The sequence below is a fragment of the Brachyhypopomus gauderio genome, chromosome 8, assembly GCF_052324685.1.
Source record: "Brachyhypopomus gauderio isolate BG-103 chromosome 8, BGAUD_0.2, whole genome shotgun sequence".
NCBI lineage: Eukaryota > Metazoa > Chordata > Actinopteri > Gymnotiformes > Hypopomidae > Brachyhypopomus > Brachyhypopomus gauderio.
The window spans coordinates 23,701,351-23,718,850 of record NC_135218.1 but is presented as its reverse complement, the minus strand read 5'-3'; the positions used below and the strand labels follow the sequence as shown (position 1 = coordinate 23,718,850).

The window sequence follows — 17,500 nt, the reverse complement described above, 5'->3', positions numbered from 1 at the left end:
TCCGTTCGTAATAACTTGTTTAAATAATAAAAATCATGGTGTATAATTAAACAATAATAATAGTATTTAGCTACAGTTGAGTCATGCGTCTGTGTATCTCGTGCAGCTCATGGTTGGATAGTAAAGGTTTCTCACCCCTGTCGCTCTTCGCACGAGACGGTGCGCGAGGCACAGAACGTTTTCCACCACTGACGGAAGAAAGCGGTGATGGAACACTTCATCTCTCACGAGACCAATACCCACACAGCACGTGCTGATGAAAAACGGGGTAGGAATGAAACAGCTCATCTATAAGACCCTGTACATAGTTACAACATTTGCCATACTGTCAATTATCACTCGCAAATCGAAACTAGTCCGATATACCCATCTGTGCGGCGAGAACACACACACACACACACACACACACACACACACTGGTGATCACTGAGATACACACATGCCCAGAGCAGTGGGCAGCCCTAGCCCATATGAAAACAGGACCGATTAAAAGAAAATCCTTTGTACCTGACAATGTCTGCCATCCGTGTGAGGGAGGCATAACTTCCTTCTATCTGAGCAGGACTGAACCTCAGGGCAGCACAACAGTACTCCAGCACTCCACTGCTGTAGAGCTCCTGTTTACACGTTTCTAGTTCACGTTGGTCTCCCACAGACCTTCTTGCTAGGAGATCTGTTCACACAGGGCAACACGGGTTAGTCTTACTTTGCTTGTGATGGCTTGACAGCCACCTGACATGGATGAAATGCTCGTAAGTTAACTTAAACGTTTTTAAGTGTTTAGACAGCTCGCTAAATAAGTCAGTGTAAGAAATTAACTAAGACAGCCAGGAACATTTAACACATCATTTCAGATCATGTTAGTTGTTAGTTAGGAGTAGTTACTGAGGAGTAGTTCACATCACTTACCACTCAGCCCTGATAGTACCTTCGTAAAACTCTCTGGTGATTTTTCCAGACTTTGGAGGTAGAATATTTCATCTGTGTTTTCCTTTGACCACTCCATTCTTATGATCTAGATCGATGCCTAACTAAGTGTTTTTACAAGCTAAACTAAAAATGCGGAAACGTGTGAAAACACCAGCTACTACTTGCATGTCGTGGTTAAAAATTATCCAGCAATTTGCAAACCTCCCTTAATTATTTTCCTCTAAAATATTTTTGTGCATGTTAGTCAACTTGGTCGGTGTCTACAGCAACACGTACGTCATCAACCTGCGACTGTCTGAACGAACTGGTGATTGATGGGGGGGGGTCAATTCTTGATCAATTTAGCTCAAAACAGTAACTAAGTTATGAACGAATTTTCCATTTTCCATGTATTTCCATTTTATATGACAACCACACACACACAAAATGAGCTAAAGGGCGAAGTTACACACAACAGCCCGTTTGGTGTCCAGTAGATGGCGCTGTCTTTGTAAAGTGCATAAGGAATGTAGACAGTGAAATACATCTCTTCATACCTGTACATACATGTAAAAAACAGCTACCACTTGCATTGCGTGCATAACATTTCCCTTTAATAAACCTCTCTTCATTTTCTTTTCTCCAAAATAAATTTGTGGACCCATGTTAGGAGCGTAAACTTGGTTGGTTTCTAAAACGACACGTCATCCTGTCTTTCTTTGAATGAACATCAGCTGGTGGTTGACAAGACCAATAAGATAAAGTGTTCCTAAGATTCAGATGTCAATTCCTTAAACTCTGCGTAACAGACAGTGGGGATTTTGGTTTTCTTGTCTTAGAATTTTACTTTATTTGAAATATTTGAATAGTTCCCTGTTAAGGAATGACTGTTGCATACTCTTTTCCAACTCAATGTGGCTCAAAACAGTTGCAGAGTAACTCAGTGACAGTAATACACACATTTATTTATGACAGTTTAATAGGACTAAAAAATGACACCATACACACACTCAATAACTTAAGATTAAGCTAAGTATTCAGATGAAGCTAAAATTGTGCATCATAGCTTAAGGTCAGCTTTTAGAGTTCTTTGGAGATTGGCAATACTGGCGTCCAAGGCAGCTAAACCATTCTGGAAGTCTTTTTCCTTGCATGTGTTAAACGTAGACCAGGAGTTCACACTGGAGTCCGAGGCAAAGGACTTTAGATCACATGAGGAAAGAGTGCTCTCCAACACCGATGGCCGTCCTGTGTTCACCGATGCATCATCTCCCATCCACAGACGACGCCGGGCTGGTTGGGTTTGCTCCGAAAGATTACCCGCATTCTCATTGGTCCGAGTCACCTGCAAGCCCACCCTATCAGAACGCGATGGGCAACCCTCTTTATCCAGAACATCGAGATCTTGATTTGGGAGTTCATTTGAGCTCCCAAGCTTTTTAAAAGCCAGCCCCAAAACTGTCAGGCCAGCATGAGTATTTGTTTGCGTCCTTCCCGTCTCTCTCAGAGGGACAAAAGTTCTTCCATTCGTCCCCTCCTCCTGAGTCCAGCTACTGGGGGCACTGGGCTGTGCTGACCTGTGCGCCAGTAGGCCTTTGGATGAACTGGCCTGCACCTCGTGTAATCTTCTTCTCTCCTCTCCAACTGTCCACTGGTTAGAAGAGGGGGGAGAGAGTTGTTTTGGGTGCAGACGAGGGCAATCAGGGACACAGCCCATACCCTTAAGAGTCTGGAAATATATCTTAACGGAGTCTGGCACTCGGTCGGCAATAGTATCCTCTTCCTGCTGACTCTCGTGCAGGTCAAGAACGCTCCTGGTGAGCTGAGATGAAGGTTTAGACTCATCTGTCTGTGTAAAATGGCATGCAGTGTCTCTTGTAGGACTTTTTTGAAGATGTCTACAAACAAAGGCAGATATCAGAGACTGGTAAACAAACACAAAAACCCAGGCACCAACACTTCTTGTGGAATGCCTGCTTTTCCCATCAGTATACGTCGGAGAGCTCAATGTAGGCACTCTACTGAACTCTTACAATACCTGATGATCTCCTGCAGTCTTGTGATCTCTGCCCCCCTCTGCTGGAGACTGTGTGTCAGTACATGGTTATCCCTTTCCAAACTTTCCAATTTCGTCTGGCAGTTTCTCATTTCATCCAGTGCCTCACTCACATCTAAACAACAACACCAACAATAGAAACTTGTGTAAAGAAAACTGAGTACCGTGAGACAAATGACAGACTACTATGTTCTTGCACAGGATAACAAAACACAGTATTGTATCGGAACAGCTAGCAAGAGTTCATGTAACACATATGGTACACATTGTCATGTTGTGAAGGCATTTGCTATGCTGAAGTTGTAAAGATGGTGCTGTTGTTGACCCGTGCGTATGCGGCTGGCATCTAAAAGGCTCTGCTGTCGGCTGCATTGCAGATCCTTCTCCTTCTCCTCCAGAGTCTGCCGTAGTCTCTGGTTCTCCTGCTGAAGAACGCTCACTTCTCCATGACTGGCCTTCAACTGAGCTTGAAGGGTGAAGTTTAGTGACTGCAGCGAGACCACTAAAACACACACACACAGTTCTGATTAAGTTATGTATTAAGTTTGATGCAGCAAGCATCAAATCTCAAAGGTCATGCTGTATTTTCTCCACACCATCTTCTGGGCAGAATTAGGCAGCTTTAGGAAACCTACTTACGTTCTAGATCACAGTCTACGGGTCTGGCCTGGCGTTCAGCTCTCTCACGCTCCAGTAGCTGCTGATTCAGGATTCTCAAACGCCTGCATAAGACCACACACACACACACACACACACACACACACACACACACACACACACACACACACACACACACACACACACACACACACACACACACACACACACACACACACACGGCATCCTTCAGCACAGTCCCTGATTTCTAGCCTTCTGCTCCAACACTGACATTACATACAACAGCCCTGATTTTGAAAGACAGTATTCAGTGGCTGCATCCATCTGCCCAAAACGCATAAGTGAATGAAAGTGCGCCCTCTTGTGGACCTGCGGAGCTGTACGTTCTCGCTTCTGAGCGGTTGCAAGGCCAGGGCGAGCTCCGCCTGCACGTTGGTGCTGCCCACCATGGCCGGCAGCAGGGACACACACTCCTCCACCTCCGAGATGAGACGCACCGCCTCACTGTCTGTGTGGTGGAGCAGACACCATCAATCACAACATCTGTGACACCTTTGACCATATACGGTACAAAATTATCTGTTAAAAATACTGAGAAGGCATTTTAGATGAGAAATTCCCAATCTGGTGATCACATTTTTGTATTTCTCAAGTAAGCTAGGGCATACATGTTTGATTTACCTGGCTATGGTGTGTAAATAAAACAAATAGACGTAATAAGAATGAGTAGTCAAGGTCTAGATTTTTTTACTTCTTAAACCACGTCCAAATCCAGGCTGAAAAATATAATAGGACTGAACTGGCCAAAACAACAAGAGAACTTACCTTGGTTAGCTACCAGAGTCTTCAGCTCACCCAACAGATATTTGACAGTCATCACCTTTCTGCCGGTCTTTTCTGGGCTGGGTGACTTGTTTTTGTGATTGAGCATTACCGTGCGTCTGTCCATGCTGGTCTGGCCGCTCGTGTCCCTGACCGGCATGACGTCCACCCCCTCCAGCTCCTCCTCCTCCTCCTCCTCACTGGAGCAGCCCCTGCTCTCCTCCGAGCTCTCCCCACACGAGAGCCGCTCTTCCTGGGAACTGGCACGCACCAGGAGAGGGTGTGGATGCACCTGGCGGGCTGCCGGTGTTGCTGCTGCAGGCGGACAGCGGACGGCTCCACACTGGGGAAGTAGGGGGTGGATGTGCCCCGCTGACCCCACACGAGGTGCACTCAAGACGGGAGCGGCTGGTGGAAGGTCTGCCGGTACGAAGGCGAGCTGCTGGACAGCTGGTGCCACAGAAAGCGAGGCTGTGTCCTGGGAGGCTGGAACAGCGGTCTTTACATCTCTGTGGGGGCTTGGAGGTCCACCGATTATGGCCCAGTGCTGACCGACAAGCTGTGTCTCTCCATCCGATCCTGCACGAGGCTGTGCACATTGTTTAGAATGCAAAGAGACAGAAGAAAAAAAAAACAGCAGATGTTATTAGGATGGCAACTGAAGCATGAGATGCTGGCAGCGTAGGGAATTAGAGCCTTCATTTTTAACTAATCGTATTCTCCTCTCGGGCTGCAGGCTCCTACCGCTTGGCTCGGGACGGACGCGGACGTCTGAGGGCTCAGTGCCGGGGTGGATGTCGTCAGACGACAGTTAAACGCAGTGGACGTCTGTAGCCCTGTGAAGCACAACACACGTGCCCAACACACGTGAAACACAACACACGTGTCCAAACCTCATGAGATCCATTCTTCTGCATTCTGTCCAGGTCCCCGATTCTCTCCTTTCGAGAATTACTTCAGCTCTACAGATCAACCATCGCATGCTCAAAACATCACACGTGGTGATGAAGTGAGCACCAGCACATCACTCTACCTGCTCACAAACCATGCCTGGCAAACCCAACAAGATAAATAGGAGTAACCACTGAAAAACAACGGTGGATCCAAAAGTGAACATGCGGCAATTTAGACAGAAGACAGAACGAATTCAAGAGACACGTGCAAATTTTACCTGCTGATAAAAGGCCGTTTCTTTCACCAGACGCTGAGCAGCCCAAATGTTGAACATGTTCTGTTTGTGCCACTGGGTTTAGTCTGGGCTGCTTGACCTCTGACCCTGTTACTGTATCAACAGCGGGTGGAGGCTGCTCACCCTGGAAACATGGCTGCACTCTTAATCCCGGGCAAGACTGGGAGGACAAGACCGTCTTCTGCACCGGGGCTGCGGACAACAGAGCAAAAACATTTCACCTGTGCCACATTTAAAACTGCATGAAACTCACTAACAAAAATTAAAAACTCATCACACTCCCTGGATAAAGGATGGATTTGGGTACCTGGGATCTACATGTCACGACTAAAGGACTAAAATCATCACATAAAGCTGGTAAAAATGTGCCAGCAAACAAACAAACAAAAAGCTAAATAAATGGACTCTCACACATGAAACAAACGAAGTAACTTTGGCTGCAGGGGTTTAGAAGGACTGTGGCGTGTGCATGACTTGGTCCCCACCGGGTCTCCTGGCCGGCTGGGCCACTGAGCTGAACTTCTTGCCATGGCGTTTCCTCTCCGCCTCCATCTTGCCAGAAGACAGTTTGGACCTGGACTTGGAAGTCTTTGGGACCTGGGACTTCCACTTAGATTCTGTTGGGCAAGCAATTTTTTTTTGTCACAGTAAAGACAAGAAGGAAATCTAAAGCAAGACTGCCCACAAAAAAGCACCATAGCGAGTCACAGCCTACCGGTCTGTTCGGCTTGAAGCATTTCACTGAGTAACGCAGCACAGCGATCCAAGCCTTTGTTTACTGTGGTCACCTAGATACCACAGTTAACACGTGAACACAATGACAATATTTATACACGTTTTAGTAATGCGTTATGTGGGCCTGAGATCATGCGCTACCTGATCTTCTGAATCGGTTGAGTAGAGGGAATACGCTGGTTCCAGAGGTACACTGGGTCTTCCAGCAACACTGCAGTACAGTCAGAGGAAAACAGGGTGTAATAATGATGCACAAGCACTCCATTACTGTATTTAAATACTTATTTACTTAAATATTTGTACCATATTCACACGTTCATCACTTCAAACTTCTTACTTCTACTCACTACATTTCATAACAAACATCTTTCTGCTCACTACATTTAAAGCGATGCCCCAGCAGCATGTCAGGGAGGTTTTGAGTGATATTTAGTCCCACATCCTCAGACATTCTGGGGTTCTTCATACATTGAGATGGTGGTAGTCTTGATACAGTTGTTATTAAAGAAGTGTGGGTTTGCTTGGAGGCTAATTGTTTTACATTCAGTATCGACTACTAAAATCAGAACCCAGAATTGGAGCTATCTGAGACTTTGACCCCTAGTTAATCCAGCACAGTGATGAGTGACACCGTTACTCTATGGGGAAGAGCCACTTGCGTTTTTCTCTTGGGTTTCGCCCGACCTGAAGCTGTCAGTCTGCCCGATGAAACCATCTGCCGACGACAAGGCACAGGACAACCGTTCGGAGACACAGTGATAACTACAGCCAGTTCAGTCACATACTAAGACTGAAAAAGCAACAAAACCCACTTTACCTTATATCTAGAGACCCCGTGTCTAGACATGCGCAGTCCGGACAGCCAACTTATCTGGCTAAAGTTACAGCTAACAAGAACAATCAGAGCTGCTTTAGGTCCAGGTTTGGAGTTTGTCCGAAGACTCACAACGGAGTTTTGAACATCGTTAAGTGCGTATTAAATGCTAGCTATCTACCTTTACATATATGCATTCATGTAGCTACATGACATTTTAAGACAATCTAATCTAACCCAGGAAGTTCGCAATAATGGAAGTTTGTTGTTCAAACGGATTACTATCCTGACCTTGACCAATAGAAACAAGGCAACTCTTTACTTTAATGATTATTGGTGCTTTGCATATGACGTCAAACGCACACCGTAAGTCTATTGGGCAGTTTGTTTGTCAATCTCTCTAAGAACAACCAATAAAGCCATAGATTATAGATACGTGCGTATATCTAAATTATATTCAGACGCTGAGCAGGTGTAACCATGGAGATTATTGTAGTACAGCTACACCTAAATTTGGCGGTCTGCTACGTTGGTTTTCCCGCTTTGTTGTTTCCCTCCCTCACATGAATGTAGTTCGTGCACAAAGCAAACGTGCTATCATATTTACATCTAAATTGTGTTGTAATCATAATATTCATTTATGTGTCCTGTGGTCTCATAATAAAAGGTTTTATAGCCTACCACAAATATTTAATTCTTTGACAACGCAGTTGTGACACTAACGCATACGCAGCAGGCTCTGCTCATCACAGCCCTATTTGTTAGAAAACAACAACAACCTCTAAACACCTTTGTTGTTTTCAGGTTTTTATTGCCATACTGCAGGGGGAGAAACCGATGTGGATGTCATCAGCACCTATTGTCACTCATCCCAGGTGCACTTTACGGCCGTTGTCGAAATCAGACACCTTCACCATGCCATTATTCACCTTCCTGATAAAGACACAGTGAAAAAGTCAGAGGTTTCTCCAGCGATGTGCTGACCTGAAACACTTTAGACCACAGTAGCGAGTGAAAGCGATATGACTCGTTGTTCACCTATGAACAAATCATGCTTGTTCCATTTGGTTCCCTGGATCTTCTGTTTTGTATAAACATTTGTTTTTTAATCATTTGCAGTAGCAAGACATAGCAACAATGGGGGGGGGGGGGGGTGTCTTTACCCAAAACTTGTTGAATCTGAACCAACCCTTCAGTGAGGTGAGCCAAGGGCGATGTGACAGTCAAACTGAATATAATTTGCCTTTGGTGTGTTAAAGAATGCACACACAAATAATTTAAGTGTGTACAGTATCAGAGCTTCTTGTGTAGCAACGTGCCTGCCTGTACCGTGGCAACCTATTGTTAATGCATTCTTCTTTCTCATTAGAATGAGCTCTATGAATATGTTTTGTATGGTTAAATAACTCAGCTACTCTATAGTTTATATATCACACGGATCATGATTATGGTGAGCAGTTTCGGGCAGTAACATACAGATGAATGTAGCTGTCCGAAGCTACTCATGAAAACTGGTTAAAACATGCCAGCCCGTCGTCCAAAGCCCCAAATCAATATGCCAGTGTGCATTACTACACCGCCATGATATTTGTGTTTGATTTATGTGAGCCACCAATTTGTCATATTAATAATGCATTTTACTGTAGGCGTGGTGATGGTCGGTTAGCACTGGTGCCCCATGGCCTTAACTTACGCTTGAACTTCCAGGTAAGCCAGTGCCCTGTTGACCTGCGAATGGGGCACTTCCCCTTCCACGGCCGCCAGGTATGCGTACAGGTAACGGAAGGTCTCGAAGGGCATGCATGCATCGTGGGGCGTACAGGCAGGGTCAGAGGTCATGACGCAGCAAGCATGAGTCAGTGCATTTTTAATGGTCTGTCAAAAATAAAGGGAAAGATAGTAAAGCATCGTCCACCGAAACGTGCCTCTTACAACCACAATGCAGCATGAATAATTAATGATCCAAGTAAGTCACTAAGTTCAATTATTTTAGTAAGAACGTGTGAAGTAGTATTGTGCAGGTTATTCACCCCTCCCAGGTAACTGCAGCATAGCGCAAAGAATTTGATCCAGTCGATCTCTTCCGCGAAACAGCCCACATCAAAGAGGTGTGCAAACAGGTCGTCTGGAAGATCACAACCCCTCCATGCAGACTCCACCTCCTGCTTGCTTACCGTCCCCTTTTCACTAAACTGACATTCAGGAGTGATGAAGAGGCATTCAGGAGTGATGAAGAGCCATTCAGGAGTGATGAAGAGACATTCAGGAGTGATGAAGAGAAATTCAGGAGTGATTAGGAGGCATTCAGGAGTGATGAAGAGGCATTCAGGAGTTAAGTTGTTGAAGTATATTGCACTGTAGTAACCACTGGATTCCTTCATGTGGAATTCCCTCTAATGTAAGCTAGTCTTTATAAATTGTCTCTGGTTGTTTTCGTGGTGGGAGCTGTTTGTAGACCTTACCTGTAAGTGCATGGCCGTCAGGACCTCCAGCGTTAGATCCGTGGTACTGACCCGTGCAGAGATGTGTCTCACAGGAAGAGGCTCTCCCTGGGACCAGGCTCTGAAATACCTGCAGGGGACAGCTCAGTAAGACATTTTAAAAATCACTTGACATCTTTTTTAAAGGGCTTATTCTACTCCATGAATATGAAAATGTTTCAGTGCTGTTTGAAGAGTTTGTTTTACTCTGTGGCCCATTGGACGATATCTTTTGGCTGCGTCCTGATGGCATCCTTGGTGAACTGCTTTAGAATGTCCGCCAGCTCAGGAGGTATGGCCACGTGGGTTCCTGTTTGTGGCATTCTGCTCCACAGAGTAATACAGCTATAGTGGAATTCAATGCTCTGAATCTGCGAAGAGACGTATATTTCAATAACACCTAATTACAAAATACAGCTACACGAAAAAAGTCCCATTTACGCCGACAGAGAGGATGACAGAAATTATTCAAATGAGAAAACATGACGTTTCTATTACATATTCTTAATCATTTTTATCTTTACATTACTGGCCTAAAGTGTTTTCCTTTCCTTACATTTTAAAATGGGGAGAGAAAACCCGCTTACCTTATGCCAGTGAGTTAAGATCAACAACGCCAGTCTAAGCATGACAGGTCTCTGGACTGAAATAAGTTCCGAGACAAGATTTGTTTCGTTCGCTAACTATGACGCACCTCTCACGTTACAAAGGGAATCCTTACGAGGGCGACATTTCACCGTCAGCACGCGCGGTCCTGCCATTTGACGGAAGACTAACGTTTTTGTATTGTCTTTTTAAGATTACTGCATTCATATAAAAATGTAAATAAACAGAATTCTCCACTATAAACAAGCAAAAGGACCTGTTGTTGTGCTGCGTATCAATCAATAATTTTATCAGACTATATTTGTTCTCAGGGAACGAGTGAACTGACCCTGAAAATGAATTGCAGGAAGGCTGAGTTTCCTGTCGATAGCAGCATTTTAACTTCAAGAAAACAACACAATAGTGTTAGAAATTACACACGCTCTTACTTTCAGAATAGGCTCTCTTTCAGCGCTTAGGGGGCGTGGCGATCGCCAAGGGGCGTTGATTGACAAGCATACGCCCATAAAGATTGTTCCCATACATAGCAGCGAAATATCGCGGAACCACAATTCACTTAGTCCTGTAGCAACTAATTAATCAGTTAAGAGAATATTGAGTTGAAATATAACGTAATTTAGAGTGTGGGTTCGTGTTTCCTTTTTCTTTCTCCTCTTAGTACGACTGGACTTGTGTTCACCCCTCGGATACTCCACAGAGAAAAGGGCCAGTGTGAAGTGTGTGTATTGATTGGGAAGACTCCCCGGCTGTGTGGGAGTCGGCCTCTCCAAAATACACACACCCCATTATGAGAAATCGCTTGAGCGCATCTGAGAAGCATTGATCTTCTTGCATGTACTGTATATGTGTGGACATATACTAGATAGGCTCATCGTTGTAGTACCACAGCGATTTATTAGTACCATTTTTTTTATTTTTTTGGTCTGTGGAACTCAAATTTAGGACAATTGACTGTTCGCTCTTCCCGTTAACAAATACAGGGGTGCGATGCCATTATAACCTGGTGTAGAACATCCGCTGGGTGGAAGAATATGGAGATGGGATGGGTGACGTATGGATGAGGATTTAGATGAATGAGGGCCGTTTGCATCGTTGAAGCCTTCTTGCGGGGTTTTCTGTCGGGGCACCGGGGCAGCTGTCTGTCAAAGGCGGTTAGTCTGTGAACAATAGCGCCCGGCGCTGCTTACAGTACGAGCCCACGGCAGCACCAGGACCATCTACTGCCCACAGCTCACAGATGGAGACGCACACGCGCTGGGCTGGACTGCACACCTAAGCTTTTTTTTTTCCAAAAGACACAGGCGTCTAATACAACGCCACCGGCACCTGGAACATATTCTTTAACACAAACAAAAGAAAGCAAAAAGAACAAAAAAATGAATTCTGCGGAGGCAGCAGACGACGGACCGAACGATCCAGATACGGACCCGTTTTTCAAGACAGGTAGGCGCTGTGCATAGTCGCTTTTGTCCAGTGGATATCAATGAACGGATTCTTACACCGGTGCTTTTGTTGCAGTAGTAGCTAACTAAAAAGAAATAAATATTACATTTTCCTGGCGTGGCTGGCTACTCATTACCGTTGCGTGCTAATGGCGAGCGCCAGCAGGAAGATACATGATATGTATGAGATCTTGTCTGGACGGTTGGCTACTGTCAAATGGCGCACCCATTCTATAAAGCCCAGCCCGCCTCCCCTGCATGGCTATAGCGTACAGCCATGTTCCTCACACGGCTTCACTCATGCTGTGCACCGATGCTGATGCTGAGAATCCACGTTAAAATGCCCCGGAACGCGGAACGTCCACGAATACCGTGTATTGTAATTCTACCCTGGGCGCGTGAAGGACACTTGCCCGTGTGATGTATGGGGCGCGAGCCCACTGCTGTTGGCACGCGCGTCCCTTCTGTACCCACTACTTCCTAATTATGTGGAACCTCTGCACGCGCAGACGCCTGCGCTGCGCGCGGGAGTGGCTGCCTTTTGTCGATGGTGACATTGATTCATGCTTCTTAACCAAAAGCCTGTTGCTTCCCAAAAGCTGCGATTGCGCCTTCGATAATTAACATCAGCGCAGAACTAATATTTAGAATAATTCTGTGGACTTTGAGTCGCATACTGAATGCGCGCGTTAGGTTTCTTACACAGCTGTGTGACCTGTTTGATGACAGGCTGACGGATCTAGACTGGGTAGATCCCAGCGTAGTCGGAGACCGTGGTTGAGTGCCAATATTAAAACCACTTCACACAGTAGCTGACTAATGTGTAACATTTAGCACTGGCCTAATCAGTGCACCATGACGAAGGCTGGGTCTATAGCTAACTATCTGCTTTCCTTGGGAGGCACCCCAACATCCCAGACAACATACACCCATTCTGATGTCTTCAAAGGCGCATGTGAAGGATTGTTGTGGGTCAGGAGTGTGGAGGAATATGGCAGTCCATGTAGAGTACTTCCCGTTTGCATCTCATGTAGATGTGTGTGTGTGTGTGTGTGTGTGTGTGTGTGTGTGTGTGTGTGTGTGTGTGTGTGTGTGTGTGTAACAATGCAATGCCACAGTACTGGTGTGTGTTGTGTGCATATGTGCGCACAGATGCTTCACGTGCTCAGTCTTCTGTGTACAAATATGTGTGTGTGTGTGTGTGTGCTTGTGTTTTGTACTGCATGCGAGTGTGTGAACAACATAAAATCAGCACAAGTCTCTGCTAAATCCCTTTGTGATGTGTTCTTCAGTAACTCTGTGTGCGTGTGGGAGGGTGTACTTACACCCAGTAGCTTGAGTTCAATGCATCTCTGCTCAGTTCTGCTTCTGTTCCTCTACTGGAGAACTTCCCATGACCAGCAGGTCCTCCACTCCTCCCACCCTCACCACCATCACCCACCTGTAAGGCCCGACACATTAAAAACCAGACGGAGCATATAATACTCAGTGTGAGATCGCTGGATTAGCCTGTTCACAGTGTGAGGTAAAAACATGTTCTCAGCATGCGTGGCAGGGCCAGGCTTGCATTAGCCATGGCTCGTGGAGAAGTCTGAAGTCAGCCATTCCCTTGTTATTAGTAATCTCTGTTAAATTATGAATGTCAGCTCTGATCCGAAGACAGAGAGTGGCGATGATTTCAGTAGCATTGTCAGTGGTGGAAGGAGATGATGTCAAATGCCCAGTGCAGGGACGGATTCATACGGAATAACCAAACTCACACTTCTTGTTGGATGTTGGAGGTGGATTGGTGGATTAGACTGGGAGGTTCTGTATGTGAACAGAGTAGAGGAGGTTCCTACTGCAGTCCCAGTGGGAGAGATCACTGTCAGTGTACGTAGAAAGATGGACCCTCAGTCACTCTCCTCCCTACACACCCTTACAGACAGGAGTGCAGACCTTGGGACTGTGTGTGTGTGTGTGTGTGTGTGTGTGTGTGTGTGTGTGTGTGTGTGTGTGTGTGTGTGTGTGTGTGTGTGTGTGCCCACAGTGAAAGCATACTTTTATTATTGGTGAGGTCAGTTTTGGTGGTCTTAAAAAAAAAAAAGATAATTGAAATTTTTAAATAAAAAAAGTTTTTCTACAGTTTAATATTCATGTCACTAAAATGCAAAATTCGATAGATTTTTAGTGACTACCCCAGTCTCAGGAGAGCAGAGATCACCTAGTTGTTTCTCTTTTGCATTAAAGTTCATATTTATCCATCAGTTTAGACTAAATTTGCAGCATTTTGGAATTATGCAACAGGGCAAGTAAGCTGCTTTTTTTAGTCAATGCCCCTGAATTTGTCCATCGCCCGCAGTAGCAGCGGACTTGCTAAACATTTGGCCTGGAGAGTGAAAAGACCCCCAGTGTCACACGTCTGGCTTCACTTTGATGGAGCTGAGCTGCGTATGGGCTTTTCCTGAGATACGCGATGATGTGTCACAGATGGTAATGAGTTTTCGAGGCACATCCACACCACGCCGTGTCTGGGGACTACACAGCACCAAACGTCCCCAGCTAACATCATGAACATCCTCAGAATCATAGTTGCCTCATGGCCCACTGGTCTTGTGCAAGGGTGTAAAAAATGTCCTTATCTTTCACTTATGAATTTATGCATTATGATAAGTCTGCTGAGGTTGACTCATTTTTCCTTGAGGGGGTTTGTGGCTCAATAGAGATGGAGTGTGTGGATTGGAGTCAGAGCAACAGGAACCATAAAAACATACAGACAAGTATCAAAGTAAGAACAAGTTTAGTTTTCACTACACTATACATGCACAGGATCCAGCTACTGGTGCGAAAACTGAGTTCAGGACTCCAGACTAGTTGTGTTTTAAGGCTGAGGTACTGCAGTACTGAAGTTCTGAAGTACTGACATTCTGAAGTAATGAACGGTGTGCAGCAGGGTTCACTCTGCCTGCCATTCAGGTTTTCACATGTGGTCTGTGGGCAGAAGCCAGCGTAGTACCTCAGGATGTGGAACTTCCCCGACGACACATGCGGGGGGGGTCTCATGTGTCACCTTCACCATCCGGACCACGGCGCAAAGTGGGTTTCTATAGCACACATGCTGGACGTATAGCATTACAGAGGGGTATGGGACGGACCTGCCCCACTCATTACTGAACACAAGTGCACACGATTGCACTTGAAGCTCTGTCTCGAGGGAGGCTGAACTCCGACACACTCTCTACTTTAGCCACTGCAGGGGATCTTTCTCGAACGGACCACTGCAGGCTCAGAAGGGTTGCTGTAGCAACTGTTGCCAAGATCATCAGGCAGGACTTGACTTCTTTGTTGGCAGTATGGGTGCATTCAGTAATTACGCCTGCCCAGGAGACAGTGAGATCAATGTCAAAAGTATGTTGGCATTTTGCGCGTGATGGAAACGTCATTGGTGGTTTGTACAAAGCTTTGCAATAGCTGCCAGTTCACTGGCAGCCTTATGTCAAGCGGTGAATTAATCTGAGATCCTTTTTCCCCAAATGGATGATGAACAAAACATGGCCTGGGCTATTTTCTTTGCTCTAGTGCAGAGTGATTGTAGTGGATTTAAGTGACATTATTGTCCCCATTTCACTTTGGGGGGTTTGTCCACCCAGATCAATGTTCTCCTTGACAAATACGGAAAAGAGGAAAAAATCATAGATGCCAGAACTTGCTGCTCCTCGAGGAACATCGCTCATCCAGGCAAATACCAACTGCCTATTAAAGTCTTAATGGAGAAGTGGCAGACGTGGTTGTTGATGTAACATTCACGCTCAGAGTCACGCTGCTCCAGAAGCAGCTTGGTGTGCTGAAGCTCTACTTTACTGCTAGAAGGAGGTTCTCTTAAACCTGGTCCGCTCCTTCAGATATTAACACTGTAGTGTGTTTTAGTTTTATACAGAAGGACAATGAATGTACATTGTACATGTATATTTTCTCATATCCCAAATATATGGGCAATCTATGGAAGTGTGTCTTAGCCTTGGAACTCTAAACATATTTACTTTGGTTGTTTATTCTGTTTTTTTGGTAAATATGTTCATGGTGACATGGTGCATCAGACACCCTGCCCAAGAGTAACACACACTGCCATGCTCACACACACACACACACACACACACACACGTTAATTTTGTGCTCTCTCAGCTCACTGCTGTGCAGTTTGGTTGATATTATTTTGTGCTCTAGGATAATGAAGCTCCTTTTCCCCATTACGTCTCTCCCTCCATCACACGTAGGTGGAGATGCACTATTCACCTACTTGTGACATCACTGCATGAAGTATTTTCTATTAAATGGCCATATTAAGTTACACTATCAAAGACACTGTGATGACACTTTTTACGTGGTGTTATGCCTCCTTAAGAGATCAGCTTGGTGATCAGAGTTAATTTACATCTCTACATTTAAAGCTGTCAAATTCAATAAGCAAAAAAAACACAAAAATCAGCAAGCGGAGATGTCCTGATGCGACTGTCCGGTATCACCCTATTGTCAGGTGATTGTGAAATCAAATTCCACAGCCATCTATGGCCAGGAGCAGGAGAGGGCATAATTATCCCTCTCTCCGGAAGAGAGGAGAGACTTTGTTTCCCTCTCCGTTGGTCAGTGCAGTGCTAGCAACCTCAGGCATTTGTCAGCCAGAATACATACAGAATGGGCTAGTTAGTGATAAATATTTTAATATTTAACTAAATGGTAACATTCACATATATTGAAGGATTTGTAAATATATGTATACTGAACAGCTGTAATTGTGTCTGTGTTTTATTACCGTGTTCTGCTGTTTCTTTAGTACCTGGTTATGTGTAGTTCATCCACCTAAACGTTTCTGAATCCCAACGTCACGTCTCAGCAGCACATGCTGGACATATCGGTGAACACAGGGCGACAAGCTCTTCAGTTAACCCCTCGTCGCAGGGTTAATGCTCACGTGCTCACACACGTCCAGCCTGCAGAATGCCCAGTGCAGGGACAGGCTGGCGGGCTCCCCGGAGAGGGTGGGGGGTGTGGCGGGCCAGTGCGCCGGCGTGTGTGCCCACGGCTGTACACAGACTGACTCCACGTCACGGCCGGCTGTGTGTGGACAGCCCGGAGCGTGGCGCGTTTCCCAGCGCTTGTAATGTTGTTTGTGGGGGTGCTACCCTGATCCTGAAACAGGAAGTGTTAGATGGCTCACATCCTGTCTTTCAGCCTCTCTAAGAGATTCGATTCTGGAAGGTTTTCCTGTTGTAGCTTTATGCGACCAAACTCACACTGGCAAGTTTGTTTTATGTCTTTGTTAACACTTTTTAAGGCAGGTAACTGTATAAATCTCTGCAGGACCACCAGTATTTTCACGCCGGTCCCATATGATGAAGTATTTAATGATACATACAGCATGGGGACATGCAGCATCATCACGAGTGATGTGTTTCAGCCCTGTTGCACACAGTGGACAGTGTTACTGAGATGCATCACACAGCCATGTTCTTCACATCACGCTAAACATCATCTCTTTGGTGATTTTGATGAGACTTGGTGAACTTTTTTAAGTTCAGTGTGCTGTTTGGGTAGCTTGTCGGTACCCACCTGCTCGAGAGTCTCGTATGTGGCGGTGTAGACTGGGTTTGCGTTGGCAGAGGACCATAATTGAATAGTTTTCCACACCTCTAACTTGCTGAGAGACTTATTAGCGCCGCTGCTAAGCCTGTCATGGTCTTCAGGGATGTGGGTGTGAGGTCTCCGCCGTCACCCTGTCTAACCAAACATACAGTTGTAAACGTTGCCCGCAAAATGCAGTCTTTTGAAATAACGAGGCAGTTCAAACACGGA

General features: G+C 45.5%; 4 protein-coding genes across 7 annotated transcripts in view; 1 reads left to right on the top strand and 3 right to left on the bottom strand.

Moving 5' to 3' along the window:
- Nucleotides 1–1,214, bottom strand: part of iqcb1 (IQ motif containing B1) — a 6,933-nt gene extending 5,719 nt beyond the window's left edge. For all 3 annotated transcript variants that reach the window (XM_077015674.1, XM_077015675.1, XM_077015676.1), the window contains exons 1-3: nucleotides 910–1,214; nucleotides 508–673; nucleotides 136–253 (exon numbers count right to left, since the gene is read on the bottom strand). In XM_077015674.1, coding sequence (XP_076871789.1) covers nucleotides 136–253; nucleotides 508–673; nucleotides 910–1,006 — 381 coding nt within the window. In that variant the 5' untranslated portion in view covers nucleotides 1,007–1,214. The remainder of the gene's footprint in view (nucleotides 1–135; nucleotides 254–507; nucleotides 674–909) is intronic.
- A 639-nt stretch (nucleotides 1,215–1,853) lies between these two features.
- ccdc14 (coiled-coil domain containing 14) lies at nucleotides 1,854–7,429 on the bottom strand. Of its 2 annotated transcripts, none has more exons than XM_077015671.1 (13): nucleotides 7,147–7,429; nucleotides 6,989–7,044; nucleotides 6,471–6,540; nucleotides 6,310–6,382; nucleotides 6,080–6,211; nucleotides 5,577–5,786; nucleotides 5,150–5,241; nucleotides 4,409–4,994; nucleotides 3,953–4,091; nucleotides 3,605–3,687; nucleotides 3,291–3,467; nucleotides 2,948–3,080; nucleotides 1,854–2,807 (listed from the first exon to the last, which is right to left on the bottom strand). In XM_077015671.1, the coding sequence occupies exons 1-13, from the start codon at nucleotides 7,174–7,176 to the stop codon at nucleotides 1,970–1,972; spliced, it is 2,619 nt and encodes an 872-aa protein (XP_076871786.1). In that variant the 5' UTR covers nucleotides 7,177–7,429; the 3' UTR covers nucleotides 1,854–1,969. The 2 variants fall into 2 exon arrangements, with proteins under 2 accessions (XP_076871786.1, XP_076871788.1); XM_077015673.1 differs by having other exon boundaries at nucleotides 6,633–7,044; nucleotides 7,147–7,428.
- A 504-nt stretch (nucleotides 7,430–7,933) lies between these two features.
- LOC143522033 (ropporin-1-like) lies at nucleotides 7,934–10,710 on the bottom strand. The gene is made up of 6 exons (XM_077015670.1): nucleotides 10,211–10,710; nucleotides 9,831–9,994; nucleotides 9,606–9,714; nucleotides 9,174–9,335; nucleotides 8,837–9,018; nucleotides 7,934–8,076 (listed from the first exon to the last, which is right to left on the bottom strand). Exons 1-6 carry the CDS (start codon nucleotides 10,250–10,252, stop codon nucleotides 8,010–8,012), a joined length of 726 nt encoding a protein of 241 aa, XP_076871785.1. The 5' UTR covers nucleotides 10,253–10,710; the 3' UTR covers nucleotides 7,934–8,009.
- A 175-nt stretch (nucleotides 10,711–10,885) lies between these two features.
- Nucleotides 10,886–17,500, top strand: part of kalrnb (kalirin RhoGEF kinase b) — a 70,175-nt gene continuing 63,560 nt past the window's right edge. Inside the window, 1 exon segment of the mRNA XM_077015665.1 lies at nucleotides 10,886–11,672. Coding sequence (XP_076871780.1) covers nucleotides 11,606–11,672 — 67 coding nt within the window. The 5' untranslated portion in view covers nucleotides 10,886–11,605.